This window comes from Ipomoea triloba, chromosome 6 (genome assembly GCF_003576645.1).
Source record: "Ipomoea triloba cultivar NCNSP0323 chromosome 6, ASM357664v1".
Lineage (NCBI taxonomy): Eukaryota > Viridiplantae > Streptophyta > Magnoliopsida > Solanales > Convolvulaceae > Ipomoea > Ipomoea triloba.
This window is the reverse complement of record NC_044921.1, coordinates 22941627-22964133: the sequence shown is the minus strand read 5'-3', so window position 1 is coordinate 22964133 and position 22507 is coordinate 22941627. Positions and strand designations below refer to the sequence as shown.

Genomic DNA, 22507 nt, shown 5'->3' with positions numbered 1-22507 from the left:
GTCATAAAAAATATGAGGTTGATTTAGGTAGAAAAAAAAAAAAGTTGGCATTTACAATTAACTATACTATTTTGCATAGTGATAAGAGTTTGATTCTGTCAATGAACCATAATGAGGTAAAGCAGTCTAAGTTGCTTATAGCTAGCCAGTTCAACTCAATTAATAAAGTGAATAGGCCGCCCTCATGGAAGCCAGAATTGAAACCTCGTGGTTACCAAGTCAATACTCTAACAAACTTAGTTAGGATTGCCTAAATATATCTTTTTTACACTTACATAACATAGCAAACATGTTCGAGTGCACGCAAAACCATTACATTAGTCACTAGCTAACATATGGCGTAATTCTTGAAGACATTTATTAAAACTTGTGCGCCAATAATAAGTATGTGCGCATCATGGGAGTAGGATCGCACGTACATAATTATCATTATTAGTCTCTAAATTAAGTGACTAACATTACAGTTATTCAATACTTACAACAATTGGACTCCGAACCCTGTATTTACCACTTGTCCATGTAATTGAACCAAAGGTGTCATTCTTGAGAGATGATGGAGCTGTGAAAGTCACCTTATAGCTTAGTTTCTTCTTCTCTTTTGTAAATACCAACTTGTTTGGTGTCACCGTGGCCTCAATGCCTGTCATTTCTTCTATAGTTGCAGTGTACACTGATTCTTCAGGACCAACATTGGTTGCAGTTCTGGTAACTGTCTTAGGCTCACCACCCTTGAGCTTGGAAATGGCGATTGATGGGTAGTTGATGTTAGACACGGCGTCTTCTGTCAACTTACCGGGGCACTGGAAGTCCTTGGGAATGGTCTTGGAGATGAGCTTGATTTGGGATGTGTTGTAGCCTTTAGCGCAGAGGAACAACGCGTAATCTGCAGTCTCAGTCTCGTAAACCAGCCCGGGCTCTATGGATGCGGTGGGGTTTGCTTCTCCGGCGCCAATGTCATACGGCGTGGCATTTGGTCCAGATGATGTAGTTATTGGTGCATTCTGATTGTTTGTCTGTATTGCTGGAAGTGAAAGAAGAATTTGAGGTTACTGAAACCAAGTGATATGATTTAATTTGTTATTACTACACTAAAAATTAATTGTTGTTGTTGTTAATAAGGTACCTGTGGTCATAATAGCTGATCTGATTGCTGAAGGACTGAATTTTGGGTTTTGTGCCTTGATTGCGGCAACAATCCCAGATGTATGCGGACAGGCCATGGAAGTCCCTGAGATTATGTAGTAGCCTGGGGGATTCTTGCCAGGGATAGCCCGGTTGAGGACAGGGTCAGTAGGCCATGCTGCTAGAATGTCAACCCCTGGTGCACAAATGTCTGGCTGCAATTCCCAACCAAAAACATTATCATGCATATCCTACGATGTTGTTGCTTAGCTTTGCCTGGTTCCATGCATTCTATAGCATAGATTAACCAGATGCCATTAACATACCTTAAGAAGATTTGTACTTGCAAGGGAAGGTCCTCTTGCAGAAAAGGAGATTACCACAGGAGCTGGTTTATTTCCTGTGATTGTCACAGTTGGGAGGATTGTTGCCACTGGGTTCCTTAATTCACCAAATTAAAATTTTAGAAATTTAGGATGGAATAACGGTTGATAGAAAGAATTTAATGATAATTAAATGTCAAACGATGTTTAACCTGGTTGAGTTGATGTAATTGAAAATTTGATTGCCTTCCTTTTTTATGATTGTAGTGCCTGGGAAATTATCAAATATCGAAGCAGTGAGCCTTGCATCCTCCGTGACTATTAATATTATTCCAATTCCGCCGGCACGTTCCACCTCATCTTGCCGATTGTCATTGCCATAAATTGGATTGTGGGGTTCACACAGAATAATCTTCCCCTTCGCCTTTAGAGGGTCTAATGACTCTGGTAGACAATCCCTGAAACAAACACCACCTTCATTCGTCATAGTACTACCAATTTCACTGAATTTAAGGTACATAATTAACCAGCTAAGTTGGTCAGGCAGTCCACTTGATAATTAAAAGGTTACACTCCTAACTAGAACTGTCTATTGATGACTTTCTCAATTTGAGCAAATCCAGTGTACAATCGAATAGTGGGTGTGAGTTTTCCTCGTCATCCGAAAATAAAAATTTAAGGGATCATAACGTTGATTTTATTACTGTAACTTTTTTAGTTTCAAAAATCACAGTATTACCAGTTTGACTCTCAAAAAACAATTTATTAACTTTTTAAGTTTGAATAATCGCAGGACAGCTGATTTCTTTGTCACTCATAAAATGAAAAATCAGTGATTTTTAGCAATTGAAATACCTTGCGTCGCTTCCAGTAGCATTGTCCAGTTTAACTGAAGCCGCTGTTACCAATGGGTGCACCGGCGTTTTGGTTAGGTTACCGAAATGAATTCCTCCGCCCTATACATCACACGTACACAAGATAATTAGGACACATTGCATACATATGTATATATATGTGTGTGTAGATACAAATGCATGATATATATGGTTTAATTAAGGTTGTTGTGTTGACTACCTTGATGACTGTTTTGTCGCCCAAGAGGATTTGTGACTGGAAATCGCGGTCGATGGTGGAGGCGGCGACGGTGAAAATCCACGGAGCTTCGTTACCCACACTACTAGGGGCGGGCCCAATATTTCCGGCGGAGCAGACCACTACGATGCCTTTCTCCACCGCATGGAACGCGCCGAGGGCGATAGGGTCGGTGGTGAAATCTGGTTTGATTCTACTGGGATCGCCCAGAGACAGCGACAACACGTCCACGCCATCCTTAATGGCATCATCGAAGCCTTTCAACATCGCAGATCCTGAGCATTCGGAAGACACGCACACTTTGTACATGGCAATTCTCGAACTGGGGGACCCACCCTTGGCTGTCCCGTTAGCCACGCCGTAGTATGACGCGTCATCAACAAGGGACCCTGCTGCCGTGGACGACACGTGGGTTCCGTGTCCGGAATCGTCCCGTGCCGAACTGCTATCGTAATATCGGGCCCCTATTAGTTTCCTGCAGATAAGGACGGGTCACAAAAAAATTAAAGCCGCATTTCAGTTATGTAAGTTGAGAAGCTGCATATATGCTACTCAAATTAATTGGCCACAAATTAAAAGTTTCTTTTCAGACAATGCAAACATGACGACAAACATTGTACGTAATACTAGCCATAGCTAGCTAGGTTGTCTCTTTGTTTTCGTTTATTACCGGTTGCAATTGGAAGAGTTGAAATGATCGCCTTCCTCGCACTTTCCCTTCCATCGGGACGGGATCGGTCCCATGCCGTTGTCATTGAAACTAGTTGATTCAGGCCAAATTCCTAACGTATTGCGTGTACATTAATATAATGAGGAAAATTTACAATCATTATACGAGAGGTGCATGTGCATTGAGTAAATGTCGTCTTGTGACCCTAGTAAAAGATTGTAAATCATTTTAGGTTGTCCATAGTTAATAGCTCAAACCAAAAAGACTAATAGGCCACTTCAATTACAAATCAAAAGTATAACCTTATAATTCAAGTCAGAAGTCCTACCAACTTAACTGGGTTATCCCAAAAATTATTATTTAGTATTATACTCCTATACACGTCAAAATCAAAGAAATTAAAAACCTGTATCCATGATGCCTATTATGATATCTGCTTCACCGGAAGATGATGGCTGAGCACGAGCTAATCCGAGGCGGATGGTGGTGGCCGAGATTTTTTTATCAGAAAAGGAGTGGAGGAAATCCCACGACCGGGTTGTATGGAGCTGCAGAATTGGATCAGGAAAAACAGAAACCACTCCCGGCTCTTGAGCAATTGATCGAGCTTCTTCCTCCGTCAACCTAGCTGAAAATCCAGAGAAGCCATTTGTATAGCTGTACACCAATGCGTTCTTTTTCCTGTAACACGTACACACACATATTAAGATCAATGAACATAATCAAAAGTAGCAGATGAAGTTTAAAAGTATATATGTTTTAGATTGTTGACCTTTTAATTAACGAGGTGACGAGCTGAGCATGATCTTTTCGCATGGCGCCATTATTGGATGGAGCCGCTGCGCTGCCCATGTAGACGATGTAAACTCCATCATTTTGTTGTTTTAGAGGAGTTGTCTTACATTCTACGAGACAAGAGAACAAGAACACAAATACACAAAAAGACAAAGAGAATCTCTTCATATTATTCTTGATATGATAGTGGTGATGATGGTGAGAGGGCTTAGACAAAAAAACTATATCTATATATAGTGAGGGGGGAATAGCTTGTTTAGAAAATTTTTGAAAACTAGTAGAAAATTTTGAGAAAGTTTTGATGGGTAGACAAAAGGAGGAAAAACTTTAATGTATTTATCGTTTTAGGCACTGGTGAATTCTCAAGATAGAAGAAATTAATTAGTATATACGTTTTCAAAAAAATTAGTATATACATTTATGAGAATATATTTGGTAGGGTGGACAAAACAGGAAAAATTACAATCTGTTTACCAATTTAGTAAAAAAGTTACCTTTTGGAGAATTGATGGTTTTGGAAATTTTCCAAAAGGAATAGAGATGTTTGGAAAGGTTTTGAGGATTGGACAAAAGAAAGAAAAATTCCATTTTATGGGTTTATCGTTAGGATTAACTCATTTTAATTAAGTTTTCTCTTTTCACCAAAACACTTATTGTACATGAATGTCCTGGCTCATTCGATTGGGGGCTAGTCTTATTGGACTTATCATTTCTTTTTTGTCAAAGTTTGAAATTCTTTGCCTGAACTCTCAAACTTCGGGACTGTTGGATTTATCGAGCATGCTCAATTAAAACTTGACAGTTTCAAATTAACATCCTAAACTTTAAATTTTGATAAACTAACGCATTTACACTAATAATTAATAAATATAAATTTATACATCATTCAATCAATATAAACCTCCATTTCTAAATTTAAATTTCAACTAAAATAATTTATACACAATAATTATAACAAGTTTATTATTATTATTTTTAATTATTTATTTCTATTTATTAAAATTTTATTAACAAATTTAATAAAAATTACTAAAGATGAGCTTACAATAAATTCTCCATATATTTTGTTCCACATACATCACTTGTGAAACAAAGAATAACCTTAAGTAACTCGAGCTGTTGAGCTAGCCTGTTCGAGCCATCGGACTTATTTGGGCTAAAACTTTCTTGGCATTAGCCCTAAACATTTTCAAGCTTATCGAGACAGTCCATCGATTTTGCGTTAAGATTGACATCTCTATACTTGTATATACACATAGCATATTTGCTCTTGTAACATAACACATACTGATAAATGGACAATTATTCATATTTATACCCTATATACTTAACATTATTTTTCTTTTGAATTGTTACATTTGTACCAAAATGATCCTTATTTGTTTTATTTGATTATTTAGGTACAATTATATGTTTTTTATCTTTGAGTATAAATGATTGATTTCTTGGACATTTTGAATAAAATTAGAGTTAATGGGAGAAAGGTGAAATTAAGAAGAAGACTAAAACACTTTTAAAAGAGTCCAATAATGATTTTCAATAGTCTTGATGATCTGGACTACCCAAGGCTGGGTTGTTATGCTGTGGACCCAAGGTCGACCTGGGTCTACATTCACATACACTATACTCTACATTCACATACACTATACTATACATTCACAATTTGTAAACTACATATTCAAACATTACAGGATTATATGTTTAGTAACTATACTCTACATTCACAATTTGTAAACACCACATTCACACATTCAAAACTCTATATTCACAGGTCCTATACTCCATATTCACAACTTGAGAACTCCACATTCACACATTACAGGGCTACAAGTTGCTAGAACTTCTTAACTCTATTACAGATTCACACATGCATAACTCTACATTCACGATTTCTATACTCCATATTCACAATTTGAAACCTCTACATTCACACATTTATGGACAACTCTACATTCACACAATCATAAATCTACATTCACGATTTCTATACTCTACATTCATACTTTGAAACCTCTATATTCACACATTTTTGGACAACTCTATATTCAGCAATATGTTTACTAAAAAAAAGAAAAAAAAAGAGACAAAAACGACGTAGTTTTGGACCCAGGTCCACCTTGCAAGGTGGACCTGGGTCCACAGCATAATTTGCCCCCAAGGTTAAGGTGGAGCAATGACATGCATGAAGTTGCATTTCCCTCTCAACATGTCCATTGCTTAACATGCTTAGTATTTGTGTATTTTGATCATATCTCAGCATAGGAATGTCTGAATAGAGTGATTCTTGTGCCATTGGAAAGCCATCAGCTCAATGGGCTACAATTTTCGTGCAAATTCATCCGTGAAACAATCTCACATAAATTTTTGCCATAAAAATTGTAAAATTATCATAATGCTCTTGATTTTTAATATTTTCTTATACATAACAACACACGAAACTTTGAGTATGATGTATTAATAATTCATACAAAATTTCTAGCTAAAGTCACTATATCTATGAAGTATCCATCCGCTCTTACTACGGCCCAACAAAGACTGAATCCAAGTAGAAAGCGAAAGGTAAGTATGCGATGAAAGTCACATCCTAATTTGCTTCTTTTTGAATAATATATAAATAAATCAAATTGTTGAAGAATTAGCTAGCCATAAGGCCATAACTATGTCACCCGGCCCAAACAAAAGTTGTCCGGACAAAGTTATAAACAACATAGATGTGATATATATATATTTTTTTAATGTAGATCCTTGAAACACTAAGTCTAATATTATGTATGTTATTAAAAAATATGAAATTCATTTAGATATAAGAAAATAAAATTGGCATTTGCAATTAACTAAACTATTTGACGTAGTCATAAGAGTTTGGTCCTGTCAATGAATCACAATGAGAAAAAGCAGCCTAAGTTGCTCATAACTGACTGACTCAAACCAATTAATAAAGTCAATAGACCACTCTGATAGGAGTGAGATTTAGAACCTTGTGATTTCCAACTCAATAGTCTAACAAACTTAATTAGAATTGCCTAAATATAACTTTTTTACACTTACATAACATATCAAACATGTTCGAGTGCACGCAAAATCATTACATTAGTCACTAGCTAACATATGGCGTAATTCTTGAAGACATTTATTAAAACTTGTGCGCCAATAATAAGTATGTGCTCCAGTATGGCATTAATGTGGAACACATATACGCATCATGGGAATAGGATAAATAATTATCATTATTAGTCTCTAAATTAAGTGACTAACATTACAGTTACTCAATGCTTACAACGATTGGACTTCGAACTCTGTATTTACCACTTGTCCATGTAATTGAACCAAAGATGTCATTCTTGGGAGATGATGGAGCTGTGAAAGTCACCTTATAGGTTAGTTTCTTCTTCTCTTTTGTAAATACCAATTTGTTTGGTGTCACCGTGGCCTCAATGCCTGTCATTTCTTCTATAGTTGCAGTGTACACTGATTCTTCAGGACCAACATTGGTTGCAGTTCTGGTAACTGTCTTAGGCTCACCGCCCTTGAGCTTGGAGATGGCGATTGATGGGTAGTTCATGCTAGACACGGCATCTTCTGTCAACTTATCGGGGCACTGGAAATCTTTGGGAATGGTCTTGGAGATGAGCTTGATTTGGGATGTGTTGTAGCCTGTAGCGCAGAGGAACAACGCGTAATCTGCAGTCTCAGTCTCGTAAACCAGCCCGGGCTCTATAGATGCGGTGGGGTTTGCTTCTCCGGCGCCAATGTCATACGGCGTGGCATTTGGTCCAGATGATGTAGTTATTGGTGCATTCTGATTGTTTGTCTGTATTGCTGGAAGTGAAAGAAGAATTTGAGGTTAGTGAAACCAAGTGATCTGTTAAAACTTTACTACTACACTTAAAGTTATAGCAACTTTATTTCCTATCCGTCACATTTTCTATATGAGGATGCTAAACTTGACTCCTCAGAAGCCTTAGTCTAACAATCTGGTGTTGGACTTGGTCATTTAAGACCTCTGCCTTCTGCCCAATATGATCGAACATAGTTTAATTGTTGTTGTTGTTGTTAATTACAGTACCTGTGGTCATAATAGCTGATCTGATTGCTGAAGCACTGAATTTTGGATTTTGTGCCTTGACTGAGGCAACAATCCCAGATATATGCGGACAGGCCATGGAAGTCCCTGAGATTAAGTTGTAGCCTGGGGGACTCTTGCCAGGGATAACCGGATTGAGGTCAGGGTCAGTAGGCCATGCTGCTAGAATGTCAACCCCAGGTGCACAAATGTCTGGCTGCAATTCCCAACCAAAAACATTATCATATGATGTTGTTGCTTAGCTTTGCCTGGTTCCATGCATTCTATAGCATACATTAACCAGATGCCATTAACATACCTTGAGAAGATTTGTACTTGTAAGGCAAGGTCCTCTTGAAGAAAAGTCGATCACCACAGGAGCTGGTTTATTTCCTATGGTTGTCACAGTTGGGAGGATTGTTGCCACCGGGTTTCTTAATTCACCAAAATTTTAGGAATTTAGGATGGAATAACCATTGTTAGAAAGAATTTAATGATAGTTAAATGTGGAATGATGTTTAACCTGGTTGAGTTGATGTAATTGTAAATTTGATTGCCTTCTTTTTCTATGATTACAGTGCTCGATAAATTATAACTCGGCGTTAAGAATGTTCTTTCCACCTCCGTGACTATTAATATTGTTCCAACCCCGCTGGCACTTTTCACCTCATCTTCCCGAGGTGGCTTTCCATAAATTGTGTGGGTTTCACACAGAATAATCTTTCCTTTCACCTTCACAGGGTCTAATGACAGTGGTACACAATCCCTGAAATAAACACCACCTTCATCGGTCAAAGTACTACCAAAACTCAGCTAGAGATGTTTATTTATTTTCTTAATTTGAGCAAATACAGGGCACAATCGGATAGTGGGTGCAGATCTCCCTCAGTCACCCTAAAAAGAAAATTTACTATGTACTTGATTACATGTTTAACTCTCTCAACACACAGTTTATTGACTTTCTTAGTTTTAATAAACCAGAGATAGTTGGTTTCCGTAACTAATAAAAGAAAATTCATGATGTTTAGCAATTGAAATATATACCTTGCGTCGCGGCTTGTAGCATTGTCAAGTTTAACTGACAACCCTGTGGCCAATGGATGCACCGACGTTTTGGTGAGGTTACCGAAATGAATTCCTCTGCCCTATACATCACACGTACACAAGATAATTACGACATGTATATATGTGCAGATATACATGCATGATTTGGTTTAATTAAGGCTGTTGAGCTGACCTTAATGACTGTTTTGTCGCCCAAGACGACTTGCGACTGGAAATCGCGGTCAATGGTGGAGGCGGCGACGGTGAAAATCCAGGGAGCTTCGTTTTCCACACTACTAGGGTCGGGCCCACTATTTCCGGCGGCGCAGACCACTACAATGCCTTTCTCCACCGCATGGAACGCGCCGAGGGCGACAACGTTGGTCGTGAAATCTGGTTTGATTCTACGGGAATCGCCTACAGACAGCGACAACACGTCCACGCCATCCTTAATGGCATCATCGAAGCCTTTCAAGATCGCAGATCCTGGGCAGCCGGAACGTTTGCAAACTTTGTACATGGCAATTCTCGAACTTGGGGACCCACCCTTGGCAGTCCCGTTAGCCACGCTGTAGTATGACGCGTCATCAACAAGGGACCCTGCTGCCGTGGACGAAACGTGGGTTCCATGCCCGTCATCGTCCCGGGCCGAACTGACTCCGTAATATCGGGCCCCGATTAGTTTCCTGCAGATAAGGACGCGTCACAATAAAATTAAAGTTCGCATTTTAGTTATGTAAGTTGAGAAACTGCATATATGCTACTCAAATTAATACGCAACAAATTAAAAGTTTCTTTTCGGACAATGCATGCATGACGTCGTAAAACTAGTTATAGCTAGCTAGGTTGTCTCTTCGTTTTCGTTTATTACCTGTTACAGTTGGAAGAGTTGAAATGATCGCCTTCCTCGCACTTTCCCTTCCACCGGGACGGGATCGGTCCCATGCCGTCGTCATTGAAACTAGCAGATTCAGGCCAGATTCCTAACATATATATGGTTTGTACATTAACAACATGATGAAGAAAATTTACAATCACTATACGAGGTGTATGTGCCTTGAGTAAATGCCGACCCTAGCTAGTAAAGGACGATAAATCATTTTAAGTTGTCCATAGTTAACGGCTTGGACCAAAAAGACTAATAGACCACTTTAATTACAAATCAAAAGTATAACCTTATGATTCAAGTCAGTAGTCCTACCAACTTAATTGGGTTACCTAGATAATTATTATTTAGTATTATACTCCTATGCACGCGAAACTCAGAGAAATGAAAAACCTGAATCCATGATGCCTATTATGGTATCTGCTCCACCAGAAGATGATGGCTTTGCACGAGCTGATCTGTGGCGGATGGTGGCGGTAGAGATTTTTTTATCGGAAAAGGAGTTGAGGAAATCCCACGACCGAGTCGTATGGAGTTGTAGAATTGGATCAGGAAAAACAGACACTACTCCCGGCTCCTGAGCAATTGATCGAGCATCTTCCTCCGTCAACCTTGCTGAAAAACCAGAGAAGCCATTTGTGTAGCTGTAGACCAATGCATTCTTTTTCCTGTTACACGCTCACACACACACATATTAAGATAAATGAACATACATAACCAAAAGTAGCAAATGAAGTTTAAAAATATATGTGTTTTTGATTGTTGACCTTTTAATCAATGTGGTGATGAGCTGAGCTTGATCCTCTCGCATGGCGCCATTATTGGAAGGAGCCACCGCACCGCCCATGTAGACGATGTAAACTCCATCATTTTGTTGTTTTAGAGGAGTTATCTTACATTCTACAAGACAAGAGAACAAGAACACAGACACACAAAAAAACAAAGAGAATCTCTTCATATTATTCTTGTTATGATAGTGGTGACGATGGTGAGGAGGCTTAGACAAAAAAATATATATCTATATATAGTGAGTGGGAAATAGCTTGTTTTGGAAATTTTTTAAAACGAGTTGAAAATTTTAGAAAGTTTTTATGAGTAGACAAAAAAGAGGAAAATCTTTAATGGATTTATCATATATGCATGCATTGCTGGTGAATTCTCAAGATAGGAATAAATTAATGAATATATACATAATACATTTATGAGAATATATTTTGTAGGACCGACAAAATAGAAAAAATTACAATCTATTATTAATTTAGTCAAAACGTTACCTTTTTGGGGAATCGATGATTTTGGAAATTTTTCGAAAGGAGTAGACATGTTTGGAAATGTTTAGAGGGTTAGACAAAAGAAAGAAAAATTGTATTCTATGGGTTTATCGATTAACTCATTTTAATTTTTCTCTTTTCGTCAAAATATTTGTACATGAATGTCCTAGTTCATTCAAACTTATAATTTTTTTGTCGAGTTTAAAATTTCTTGTCCGAACTTTAAAATTTTTGGGTTGTTGATTTTATCCAGCATGCTCAATTAAGACTTTAGACATTTTCAAAACATTCTAAATTTTAAATTTTGATAAACTAACTCATTTACACAAATAATTAATAAATATACACACTATATAATGTAATAATTATAACAAGTTTATTATTATTATTTTTCATTATTTGTTTTTATAAAAATATTTTATTTTGTAATAAATTTATTAAAATTGTATTTACAAATTTAATTAAAATTACTAAAGATGAGCTTACAATAAATTCTCTCTATATTTTGTTCCACATTAATTGTGAAACAAAAAATAACCTTAAGTGGCTCGAGTTGTCGGGCTAGCCTGTTCGAGCAATCGGACTTATTTGGACTAAAATTTTCTTGGCATTAGCCCTAAATATTTTCAAGCTTATTGAGACGTATGGTCCATCGGTTTCGCGTTAAGATTGGCATCTCTATACTTGTATATACGTATGGCATATTTGCTCGTGTAACATAATACATACTGATAAATGCACAATTGTTCATATTTATACCCTATACTTAACATTATTTTGCTTTTGGAATTGTTACATTTGTACCAAAATGATCTTTATTTGTTTTATTTGCTTATTTAGGTACAATTATATGTTCTTTATCTTTGAGTAGAAATGATTGATTTCTTGGACATTTTAGATAAAATTTGAGTTAATGGGACAAAGGTGAAATTAAAAAGATGGCTAAAATACTTTCAAAAAAGTCAAAGAATGGTATTTTCAATAGTCTTGATCATTTGGACTACCCAATATAAAGGTGCAGTGGAGCTGAGCAAAATGACATGCATGAAGTTGGATTTCCCTCTCAACATGTCCGTTGCTTTGTATTTCGATTTTATCTCAGCATAGAAATGTTCGAATAGAGTAATTCTTGAGTCATTGAAAAGTCAACTCAAAGGACTACAACTCTCAATCAAATTCATCTGTGAAAACAGTCTCACACACATTTTTGTTTTAAAAATTATTAAATTACCATAATACTCTGATTTTTAATATTTTGTTATACATAACAACACACGAAACTTTGAGTATGTTTATTAATAATCCATACAAACTTTCTAGCTAAAGTCACTATATCTATAAAGTACCCATCCGCTCTTACTACGCCCCAACAAAGACTGAATCCAAGTAGAAAGCGAAAGGGAAGTATGCGATGAAAGTCACATCCTAATTTGCTTCTTTTTGAATAATAAATAATAAATCAAATTGTTGAAGAATTAGCTAGCCATAAGAGCATCCCTATAAGTGTATATTAATGGTTTTTGGAACAGTGAGTGCTGAGTTGGTAGAGAGAGAGGAAGGAGAGAGAAGGCATTTAGTTCATCTGCAAAATCAAGTTCTTGGAACAGTAAAAGGACACAAATCACAGACCCTTAGCGTTTCTTTCTTCTTTTATTTCTCTGTGCATGATAGTTTGCACTACCTTTTATTCTATTTTTATTTTTTGTATTTCTTTTTGTATTTTTTATTTCTTTCTTCTCTTGTATTCTCTTTCCTAATCAGACTTACAAAAACTCATCAATATCTCCACTGATAAAGATGCTCTAAGGCCATAACTATGTCACCCGGCCCAAACAAAAGTTGTCAGGACAAAGTGATAAGCAATATAGATGTGATGGTTTTTTTTAAAATGCAGATGCTTGAAATGCCAAATTTAATATTCTGTCATAAAAAAATATGACGTTGATTTAGGTAGAAATAATTAAAGTTGGTATTTACAATTAATTATACTATTTTGCGTAGTGATCAGAGTTTGATTCTATCAATGGACCATAATGAGATAAAGTGCTTAGGCCGCTCTCATGGAAGCGAGAATTGGAACCGTGTGGTTACCAAGTCAATAGTCTGACAAACTTAGTTAGGATTGCCTAAATACAATTTTTTACACTTAAATAACATATTGCCTAATTCTTGAAGACATTTATTCAAAACTTGTGGGCCAATAATAAGTATGTACACCGGCCAGTGTGGCATTAATGTGGAACAGATATACATGCACCTCATTGGAGTAGGATCGCACGTACATAATTATCATTATTATTTGTTAGTTTTAAATCTGAGTGACTAAGGTTACAATCAAGCAGTGCCTATAACGATTGGACTTCGAACTCTATATTTACCACTTGTCCATATAATTGAACCAAAGATGTCAATCTGGGGAATTGATGGAGTAGCTGTGAAAGTCATTTTATACGTTAGTTTCTTCTTCTCTTTTGTAAATACCAACTTGTTTGGTGTCACCGTGGCCTTAATGCCTGTCATTGCTTCTATAGTTGCAGTGTACACTGATTCTTCAGGACCAACATTGGTTGCAGTTCTGGTAACTGTCTTAGGCGGCTCACCGTCCCTGGGTCTGAAGATGGCGATTGATGGGTAGTTGATGCTAGAGATGGCGTCTTCTGTCAAGTTATCGGGGCACTGGAAGTCCTTGGGAATGGTCTTGGAGATGAGCTTGATTTGGGATGTGTTGTAGCCTGTAGCGCAGAGGAACAGCGCGTAATCTGCAGTCTCCGTCTCATAAACCAACCCTGGGTCTATCGACGCCGTGGGGTTTGCTTCTCCGGCGCCAATGTCATAGGGCGTGGCGATTGATTCAGCTGATGTAGTTATTGGTGCATTCTGATTGTTTGTCTGTATTGCTGGAAGTGAAAGAAGAATTTGAGGTTACTGAAATTAAACCAAGTGATATGATTTAATTTGTTATTACTACACTAAAAATTAATTGTTGCTGTTGTTGTTAATTACCGTATAGTACCTGTGGTCATAATAGCTGATCTGATTGCTGAAGCACTGAATTTTGGGTTTTGTGCCTTGACTGTGGCAACAATCCCAGATGTATGCGGACAGGACATGGAAGTCCCTGAGATTATGTAGTAGCCTGGGGGGTTCTTGCCAGGGATAGGCCGGTTGAGGTTAGCTTCAGTAGGCCATGCTGCTAGAATGTCAACCCCTGGTGCACAAATGTCTGGCTGCAATTCCCAACCAAAAACATTATCATGCATGGATCCTATGATTTTGTTGCTTAGATTTGCCTGGTTCCATGCATTCTATAGCATGCATTAACCAGATGTCATTAACATACCTTGAGAATATTTGTACTTGCAAGGGAAGGTCCTCTTGCAGAAAAAGAGATCACCACAGGAGCTGGTTTATTTCCTGTGATTGTCACAGTTGGGAGGATGGTTGCCACTGGGTTCCTTAATTCACCAAAATTTTAAGTATTTAGGATGGAATAACGTAATAATTGATAGAAAGAATTTAATGATAGTTAAATGTCAAATGATAGATGTTTAACCTGGTTGAGTTGATGTAATTATAAACCTGATTGCCTTCATTTTCTATGATTATAGAGCCCGGAAAAGTATCAAATTTCGGCGCAATGAACCTTCCCTCTGTGTCTATTAATATTATTCCAATCCCGCCGGCACTTTTCACCTCCTCTTTTCGGTCATCATTGCCATAATCTGTGTCGTGGGTTTCACACAAAATAATCTTGCCCTTAGCTTTCGCAGGGTCTAGTGATTGTGGTACACAATCCCTGAAACAAACACCACCTTCCTTTATCATAGTACTACAAATTTCACTGAATTTTAAAGTAATTAACCAACTAACTGTCTATTAATTTTCTTAATTTGAAAAAAATCAAATGCATAATTGAATAGTAGGTTTGCTTTCCTGACCCGTAAAAGAAAATTATATTCACTGATTTGTAGCAATTGAAATACCTTGCGTCGACGCTTCGAGTACCATTGTCCAGTTTAACCGACTCCCCTGTCGCCAATGGGTACACCGGTGTTTTGGTGAGGTTACTGAAATGAATTCCTCCGCCCTATACTCCACACAGACGAGATAATTAGGGCATGTATGTATGTATATGTGCAGATACACATGCATGATATGGTTTAATTAAGGTTGTTGTGTTGACTACCTTGATGACTGTTTTGTCGCCCAAGACGACTTGTGACTGGAAATCGCGGTCAATGGTGGAGGCGGCGACGGTGAAAATCCAGGGAGCTTCGTTGACCACACTACTAGGTGTGGGCCCACTATTTCCGGCGGAGCAGACCACTACGATGCCTTTCTCCACCGCATGGAACGCGCCGAGGGCGATAACGTCGGTGGTGAAATCCGGTTTGAATCCACCGGAACCGCCCAGAGACAGCGACAACACGTCCACGCCATCCTTAATGGCATCATCGAAGCCTTTCAAGATCGCGGATCCTGGGCATCCGAAAGACCGGCAAACTTGGTACATGGCAATTCTCGAACTGGGGGACCCACCCTTGGCAGTCCCCGTAGCCAGGCCGTAGTATGACGCGTCATCAACCAGGGACCCTGCTGCCGTGGATGCCACGTGGGTTCCATGCCCATTATGGTCCCGGGCCGACCCGCTATCTGAAAGTTGACCGCCCTGATCGTCGGAATCCGGGTAATATCGGGCCCCAATTATTTTCCTGATTAGGGTCACAACAAAAGTCGCATTTCAGTTATGTAAGTTGATTAACTGCTACTCAGATGTGTGCAAAGTTTCTTTTGGGACGATGGCGACAAACGTTGTACGTAAAACTAGGTTGTCTTGTCTTTTTCGATCGTTTATTACCTGTTGCAGTTGGAAGAGTTGAAATCATCACCTTTCTCGCACTTTCCCTTCCACCTGTTCGGGATTGGTCCCATGCCATTGTCATTGAAGCTAGCAGATTCAGGCCAGATTCCTAACATATATAATTTGTACATTAACAATGCTTTTATTTTTTGAGCAACTAGAGAAACTCGTAATCATTTTTCGATAGAGGTACACTGAATAAATCCGTATTGTGACGCTAGCCAACAAAAGAATGTAAACTAATATTTTAGGTTACTTAGCTTATAGTTAACCTACCACTCAAATAAAAAAAATCTAATAGACCGCTCTCATTACAAGTCAGATGTATGACTTTATAATTACTGGTTAGCAGTCCTAGTGTCCTACCAACTTATCTGGATCACCTAGAACATTACACTTTATTATTTAGTATTATACTCTTATGTACGTGAAAAATGACGAAATGAAAAACCTGTATCCATGATGCCTATTATGATATCTGCTTCACCCGAAGATGATGGCTGGTCAGGAGCTGACCCGGGGCGGATGGCAGTAGAGATTTTTTTATTAGAAAAGGAGTCGAGGAAATCCCATGATTGAGTTGTATGGAGCTGCAGAATTGGATCAGGGAAAACAGACACCACTCCTGGCTTTTGGGCGATTGATCGAGCTTCTTCCGCCGTCAACCTGGCTGAAAATCCAGAGAAGCCATTTGTGTAGCTATACACCAATGCATTCCTTTTCCTGTTAGATGAACATATATATACACATATTAAGATTAATGAACATAACCAAAAGTTGCCGATGAAGTTTTAAAACATATGTTTTAGATTATTGACCTTTTAATCAATGAGGTGACGAGTTGAGCTTGATCCTTTCGCATGGCACCATTATTGGATGGAGCCGCTGCGCCCATGTAGACGATGTAAACTCCATCATTTTGTTGTTTTAGAGGAGCTGCCTTAGATTCTACGGGATTGGAGAACAAGAACACAACCACACAGAAAAACACAGAAAATTTCTTCATGTTGTTCTTGATATGATATTGCTGATGATGATGATGATGATGAGAGGGCTTAGACAACAAAAAACTATCTCTATATATAGTGAGCAATGAGCTGGTGAAAATCAGAGTGCATAAATTTTTGTTCAATGAGGTACAAGCTAGGGGGCCACGGTGGTATCCACTCAAAGTGGGAAATTGCTTATCCGAACACTCCACTTAGAGGGTGGTGGTGGAGGTTTGTGGCAGTATGGAATGCGAGCCCTTATTTATTTATTTATTCATTTTTTAATATTATAGTCTGATCATTGCTGAAAGGGTGACAATAGAGATGTATAGGTTTAAGTGACATGATAATAGAAAAGTTGAGTATGAGTGTAATGACTAGTAAATACTCAGATTCTACGTCATTGAAGTACATTTTGCCATTTAAATCCTCTCAAAATTTCTAAAACCACCTTCAAATTTAAGGTTCAAACCGATAATTGAATTAGTCATTCCATTCAGATGACATCCTAATCTTTCTAGCACAGAGATATGTAAATATAGGTAACATGATAACTGAATTACTCGTTTTATTCAAATAACAACCTAGCCTAGCCTTCTTTAACACCTAATATAATAATTAATGTTCCTTTCTTGGAAAAATTAAACCTACCCCAATAAGTTACTTTTGTCTAAAGACTGATATATATTATATTATGGCAAACTTAGCCCATGTTTAACATGTCTAATTGAAGAATTAGTTGGAAGTTAATTAAAGCTGAAAGACTATCCATTAGAACCGGTAAGTTGTGAAATGTTATTAAAAGTATTATTTTTTCACTTTAACCCAATCCTAACAAAAATTAGGGATGAATACTATACTAGCTAATTGAACGAAGTTGTAAAATGACATTTTTTGTTATTGAATTATTTTTTTTAAAGGAAGACATGTTTGATCTGTATAGGGTTTGCTCATACTAAATTATGAAATTAAATTTATACTTCAATATCAACTATATCAAGACATCTTTGATCCTCATTAAATTACTTGTCACCATTTGCTCGGTTAAATCAGTATAAGACAACACTAAAATATCAATTAAAAGGTGTTACGTTAATTCAAATGTAAATGATATAATTGTAACAGTACAATACCTACGGTGACGTGAGGGATTACAGAATATGAGAGTCGTTTGCGTTAAGCAAGGAATTGGTTGCGAGTTGGATATGTTAAAGCGTATAACAGGAACATGGTCTGTTTTATTAGTATTGTTTTGTCCAGGTTTGGCAATACCATGATTGCTGTAGTAACTTCTTTTGTTTCTTTTCCCTTCTCTTGCTGTGTCCACTCCCTTATTTTAGTGGGGCAATACTGCAATAGTAATTAACAAGGAGTAATCATATCGAGTATTGAACTTGTGGCATGAAACATGGTAGATTTTCTTAGCTTCACGCTTACCCTTTGTTCTAAAACTCGCAGTTGTTATCTGAATGTGTACCGTAGATAAAGCGGCCGCTTTGTGACTTAGTCGACAAAATACCACAAGAGAAGGTAAAACAACTTAAATTATTCATATTTGACTACTATATATACCTCAAATCAAAAAGGTCGGCAAATAGACCGCTCCGTTAAAAAGTCACTCTTAGAATACTGTGATTACCAAATTAACTATCAGACCTATTTGGCTAGAATTGAAGTTGCCACCCTATCAATATTCATGATGACTTGCAAACCACACTCCTGTGTAATAGCTTGCAAACCGCACTAGAAATACTATATATGACAAGTTCAATCAAGGGAGTATATTGGCAAGAAACAAAAGCATCATTTTAATATCATGTCAAACCTAATTTTTTGAAAAAGACGATGTCCGATCCACTCTTAATTGTTACTCATGTGAATAGTAAATAAATTAAAGTTTCAACAGATCGGAATAAAACATTATCACTCATCATCATTTTGACTTCACTCAAAGCGCATCTTTAGACAACGATTGCAGTACATAAATCACAATTTATTATATTACACTGATGTTTAATATTTTCATATTATACATAACAATTCATCATTAAACTTTAAATATGATCTATCAATTCACACAAAATTTTCTAGTTAAAGTACACTATACTCAATTTTCCACAAAAGTATCCAACCCTTCTTACTACGCCCCAACAAACTATACCCTAAACCCTATCAAAAAAAAAAAAAAAAAAGATTGAATTCATGTACAAAGTAATAAGGAAGTACGTGGTGAAGGTGACGTCCTTGTGTTCTCTTTAAAAAAAAAATTAAAAGAATTGTTGAAGAATGAGCTCGCCATAAGGCCATAGTTATGTCACCCAACTAAAAGATGTTGGGATCAACAAGTCAACAAATATTATAGTTGCTATGATTATTTTTCGTCAAACATAAATATAATGAACCATAATCAAATTTCCACTGTATCTACGTTGATGTAAATTACTGCCCATCATTATTAACTTAGGTGATCTCAATTTCACTGGACTTAAGAACCCAATTCTTAAAATTACTATAGAAATAAATCACGACTCATGTAATCAGTCCACCAATTATATCCTATACGATCTTTATGTGTGTACAAGGGATCCAATCCAAACCATTGATCTGCAATCATTATTGCATGGACCATGGTCCACACAGCTGTGTGGACCAAAAATAAAAAGTACATTATTTTTATACCGAAGGTACATTATTTTTATACTGTAGGTACATTATTTTAGGGTACATTATTTTTGTACTGAAGGTACATTATTTGATATATACTGTAATATAATGTACCTACAGTACAAAAATAATGTACCTTCAGTATAAAAGTAATGTACTTTTTATTTTTGGTCCACACAAGGTCCATGCAATAATTTGTCATTGATCTGAGTATCCTTGAGCCTTTTTTTTTTTTCTATATACATGTTTCCAGTGAGATTCAAACTCCCACAATGTCGCCTCCAGTCATGACATTTTAAGTCAAGCGACAAAACAACTACACTAAGCCCCAGGCCCACAAGGCTATTATTATTATTATTATTATTATTATTATTATTATTATTATTATTATTATATGTGGTAGAATTTTTTTATTTTTTTTTTGTCGTTGTCGCTATTGAAGACAATTATGTTATAAGTTGTAATATTTGTTAAGGTTTAATTCAATTCTAAATATTTTTACTATATTTTAATTAAATAAGACAACAAATTAAAAATATCTTTGTCCAACTTCTCGGGTGGGATAAGAATAAACCTAATTTGGCAAATGAAAGTGTGCAGCCTTACATATACATGCAAATATATTTGGTAAAAACTTGTCTGGGACCGTCTCAGGGATCGGGTCAAGATGAAATTGTACGTGATGCTTATACGTACAAATGCCATACTTATATGCTCAAATGTAATACTAATTAGAAATAAATTTTTTGTTATTTATAATGATAAATGTAATATTTTTAAGGAAAAATTTAATACTTTTACATTTTGATTTAAAAGTGTTACATTTTTTCTCAAAAGTATTATATTTTTTCTATTAAAGGGAGGCATGGAGCATTACTTATTATGGAAAATATAATACTTTTGATAGAAAATATAATACTTTTACATCAAAATGCAAAATTATTACTATACATTTTTCTTCAAAAGTATTACATTTTTCCTTATAAATGACAAAAATTTTATTCCAGATTAGTATTATATTTGAGCATATAAGTATGACATTTGCGCATATAAGTATAGTATTTGCATGTTGATTCAACCCGACCCGATCCGTCTCACAACTAAGTATCCGTGAGACGGTCTCACACGAGTGTGACCCAATATATTCGAGTGTAGGCACCGAACCAACTATGTAGTAGGGAGTATATATTATTTATAAAAATGGTAGCACTACATTAGTCACTAAGATGGATCTAATTGTTGAAGACATTTATTAAAAAGTTGTGCGGCAATACGTATGTACTCCACTCAACGTTAATGTGGAACGCATATATATAATAGCTCATGGGAGTAGGCCGGATCGCACACATAAATAATTTATGATTATAAGTGGGTGAATCAGCAACCAAAACTCACAACACTGCACTAAATTAAAGTTGACTAATAATACAATGCACTAATCATTAGTCAATGCATTTGTCTTATTATTGAGTTCATTGAAAGGGACGTCACGTGTGGGAGAAAACTAACACACGTGGAGAAATTCCGTTGCCGGGAATCGAACCCGGGTCTCCTGGGTGAAAGCCAGATATCCTAACCGCTGGACGACAACGGAATGTTGATACAAAGATCGTTGTAAAGGTATATATTCCTATTATTTTCTATTGCATTATCATGCACCAATTGGGAATAATGGAATATACACGTTTAATTTGATTAATTGTTGCTTTCAAAAAAAAATTGATTAATTGTTATCAGTTTTCTATTTCAATTTAACCAACCAAATTCATTAGAAGAAATAAACAAATTAATAAGAATAAATTATTAATAAATCCATAATACACGTCTTCAAATTCTAATATTAATTGTTCTACATAACTTTACGTTAAATAAATTTGTTCAATTCAATCAACTAATTTAATTTTAACTAAAGTATGGGAAATACTGAATCATGCATGGTGTCATTGAAACATGACTATAATACATCGAAAATCATTCTTAATTATTTTTGAAAATATTAAATGAGAGCACTAGGGGTGGGCATTTCGGTCTTCGGTTCGGTTTTTTCGGTTTCGGTTTCGGTTTTTCGGTTTTAAAAAAAATTGAACCATTCGGTTTAACATTAGAGTTCGGTTCGGTTTCGGTTCAGTTTGAAACGGTTCGGTTTCGGTTCGGATTTACTTCGGTTCGGTGTTCGGTTCGGTTTACGGCTCCCGAATTTTAACATTTCCTAGGAGACAAGGCGATCGGAGGTGCCGCGAGTTAGCGGGGCACCGTATTTACTATACATGAAACATCACATAACCCAAATCCAAAGTTTAATATTTAAATAATAAATACCACCATAACAAATTAACAATTCAAACAAATTAAAATAAAAAAATAAAACTAGAAATTAAATTCCAAAACTGAAATGAATTTGGAAATTCATTCCAGTCATTCCAGTAACTGGAATGAATTTCCAAATTCATTCTTAGTTTTGAAATATATATATTACGTATTTATAAATAATATATAAATATATTTATTAATTAATATATATATATATATATATATATATATTTATAATTATATATAATATATATTTATATTTAATTATAAAATATTTCGGTTTTTTCGGTTCGGTTCGGTTCTCTCGGTTCGGTTCGGTTTTTAACCGAACCGTTCGGTTCTTCTAAAACATGAACCGATCGGTTTTTCGGTTCGGTTTAAAACCGAAACGAACATCTTCGGTTCGGTTCGGTTCGG

General features: G+C 36.4%; 3 protein-coding genes and 1 non-coding gene across 4 annotated transcripts; all 4 read right to left on the bottom strand.

Moving 5' to 3' along the window:
* Positions 1-276: 276 nt before the first annotated feature.
* Positions 277-4086, bottom strand: LOC116023771 (CO(2)-response secreted protease-like). Its single transcript, XM_031264781.1, has 9 exons — positions 3980-4086; positions 3614-3888; positions 3208-3319; positions 2520-3012; positions 2301-2401; positions 1658-1903; positions 1449-1563; positions 1124-1337; positions 277-1021 (listed from the first exon to the last, which is right to left on the bottom strand). The coding sequence occupies exons 1-9, from the start codon at positions 4057-4059 to the stop codon at positions 465-467; spliced, it is 2193 nt and encodes a 730-aa protein (XP_031120641.1). The 5' UTR covers positions 4060-4086; the 3' UTR covers positions 277-464.
* A 3178-nt stretch (positions 4087-7264) lies between these two features.
* On the bottom strand, positions 7265-10953 carry LOC116023686 (CO(2)-response secreted protease-like). Its single transcript, XM_031264689.1, has 9 exons — positions 10763-10953; positions 10389-10663; positions 9981-10092; positions 9303-9795; positions 9110-9210; positions 8589-8831; positions 8385-8499; positions 8069-8282; positions 7265-7821 (listed from the first exon to the last, which is right to left on the bottom strand). The coding sequence occupies exons 1-9, from the start codon at positions 10951-10953 to the stop codon at positions 7265-7267; spliced, it is 2301 nt and encodes a 766-aa protein (XP_031120549.1).
* Positions 10954-13470: 2517 nt separating this feature from the next.
* Positions 13471-17147, bottom strand: LOC116023770 (CO(2)-response secreted protease-like). Its single transcript, XM_031264780.1, has 9 exons — positions 16946-17147; positions 16579-16850; positions 16125-16236; positions 15453-15978; positions 15250-15353; positions 14820-15062; positions 14607-14721; positions 14280-14493; positions 13471-14163 (listed from the first exon to the last, which is right to left on the bottom strand). Exons 1-9 carry the CDS (start codon positions 17131-17133, stop codon positions 13601-13603), a joined length of 2337 nt encoding a protein of 778 aa, XP_031120640.1. The 5' UTR covers positions 17134-17147; the 3' UTR covers positions 13471-13600.
* A 4155-nt stretch (positions 17148-21302) lies between these two features.
* TRNAE-UUC lies at positions 21303-21374 on the bottom strand. Its single transcript has one exon. It is a non-coding gene; the product is annotated as a tRNA-Glu (tRNA).
* Positions 21375-22507: the final 1133 nt, after the last annotated feature.